We start from the raw sequence: 2,270 nt of genomic DNA on the forward strand, positions 1-2,270 counted from the left end.
TGTATGCAATTAACATTGACAAGTCCTGTTGTTCTCTTCTTGAAGTTGCACTTTTTTATCCCAGCATAACCAATTAAATAATGCAATAGGCTAGTGATGATCACTGCATAAATCATACAAAAAGAATTTCCCCCTCTGATTAACTTCTAGAATAGATTCACAATTAGTATTATATACAATAAAGTATGAGCTTGCTTCTCTAACACTGATTCCAATCCAGCATTAAGAAATCAGAACTCCGAGTAAAGTAATAGACTGATTTAGAAGCTGTGTCAAGTCATCAAATGCTAATCGATGACAAAATTTGTTGCCTTTGTTGTAGGCCACAATAAGATAGACTTACAAACCAGCAGAGTGCAACAGGTGAAAACTGAAAGAGAGAGTGAATATTTTTCTACAATTCTTCGAGATTGCTTTGGAGCTGAAGAAGTGATTGAATTATGAATAAGAAAATTTCTCTGATCTTGGCTCCCAATATTTTGGTATCAGAAGTTGAACCTTCAGTTTATAACAGTTTTGCTGATCATAGTTCATATAATTATATCATATATTATTATTATCTATAATCTTACAGTTGAAATTAAATCAGTAAGAAGAAAAAGGAACAAAGCATGTAAGTATGTAAGTTCATCTATATAAACATCAAAATCAAAAGATATAAACATTCTGCATGAGTCGTAGTTAACCAAGTTCACAAGTCACAACCAACCCATTTATACAGTCCAACAAAAACAAAATAAGAACCAAAAAGAAAGAAAATTTAAAAATCGAATCCACCAGCATCATCAAATCCAGCATCGTAGCCAGCATCATAATCAGCCGCGTCAGACACCATGTCACCAATCAAAAGCCCACCAAGTGCGCCGCCAAGCAACCCGGCTCCCAATCCCATCCCAAAGTTGTTCTTGTTCTTCTTCGGTTTTTGAGGAGGCTGCGAGTATCCATACCCAGCTTGACCCGGATACCCGTACCCTTGTGGAGGATACCCATATCCGGGTTGCTGAGGCGGGTACCCATAGCCGCCATAGCCTTGCTGGGGTGGGTATCCAGCGGGTGGATATCCGTGTCCAGCAGGATATTGCTGATGTGGCGGCGGGTAAGCATATGGCGCGGAACTTGATCCTGCCGCCCCAGCAGCATGAGCAGGATAAGCCATAACTGGCTCATTCTTTGAATCCTTGGATGGCGGAGGGTACGCCGTCGCCGGTGGAGGATACTCCGCCGTCTTCGGCGGCGGTGGAGCGTAACTAACCGTCGCCCCCGTCGACGACGCCTTATCCATAGCCGGAGCAGCTGAACTCTTGCCGCCAACTTTGTACGAGAAATTCAGAGAGCCCTTGGGCTTCCCGGAGGGCTTCCTGACCTGGTAAGATACCTGACGGAATTCTTTGCCGTCTTTTCCGCCGGGATTGTCGAGAAGCTCCCGGAGGGGGACGTGGACGGTGCCGATGAGGGTGTCGCCAAGTGTACGGTCGGAGACGATCTTGATCTCAAGAGAGAGACGATTCTGCTGCGCCAAGGAGTCGCTGAAATTGAACTTCATCGGAAAATTCCACGTAGGGCTGGTTCCTCCGTCGCGATCGACGCTGGTTTTAAACTTCTGGGGGTTGTAGATGTCGCCGTTGAGTGAAACGACGGCGTATACGTCCATCTTGGATATCAAATTGACATTCTTGAGATCCTTGGCGGAAACGATCATGAGGTCTAGGGTTCTGTATTCCATTGTTGTGAACAACGCGATCAGTTTCTTGAGTTGTTGAATTTCGTGGCAGCGTTTAATAGCGGTCGAGATTAATTGGGATTATGACGGTGACGGGGGTATGAATTTATTTATTTATAGACGAAATTGAGAATTATGGAGATGGTTGCAAAATAAATAATTTTGGAATCTTCCAGGTATTTAAGTTAACGCGTTACTCTGGATTACTATTCTTGATTTTTCGTCGTTCTTTTTATTGGCATCCATTATTTTTTTTTTTTTCTCGTTCTAGATATATCAGATATATCTCCACTCTGAAAGGCGGTACGGTTTTTTAATTACTTATATTTATTTCTGTATGTAACCATGTCTTTTTAGTTTTTAATCGTTAAGAGAATAAAGTCACCAAAAAAAAAATCGTTAAAGAGAATTTTTTTATCTTTTTTGGATCGTTCATGAGATTTTTAACTATAAATGAGAATTGAATTAAAGCAAATTTAAATTTAAACATCATATGAACCGAAACCCAACTGAATTCATAAAAACGATCCCTTATCCATTGCCATACTGG

General features: G+C 41.2%; 1 protein-coding gene across 1 annotated transcript; it reads right to left on the bottom strand.

Moving 5' to 3' along the window:
• LOC107639059 (protein SRC2) lies at positions 615 to 1,803 on the bottom strand. The gene has a single exon (XM_016342474.2). The coding sequence runs from the start codon at positions 1,721 to 1,723 to the stop codon at positions 761 to 763; it is 963 nt and encodes a 320-aa protein (XP_016197960.1). The 5' UTR covers positions 1,724 to 1,803; the 3' UTR covers positions 615 to 760.

Source organism: Arachis ipaensis, chromosome B04 (genome assembly GCF_000816755.2).
Source record: "Arachis ipaensis cultivar K30076 chromosome B04, Araip1.1, whole genome shotgun sequence".
Classification (NCBI taxonomy): Eukaryota; Viridiplantae; Streptophyta; class Magnoliopsida; order Fabales; family Fabaceae; genus Arachis; species Arachis ipaensis.

What these genes read in the sequence shown, in the direction of transcription:
- LOC107639059 (XM_016342474.2), bottom strand. Translation starts at nt 1,723, where the DNA reads ATGGAATACAGAACCCTAGACCTCATGATCGTTTCCGCCAAGGATCTC.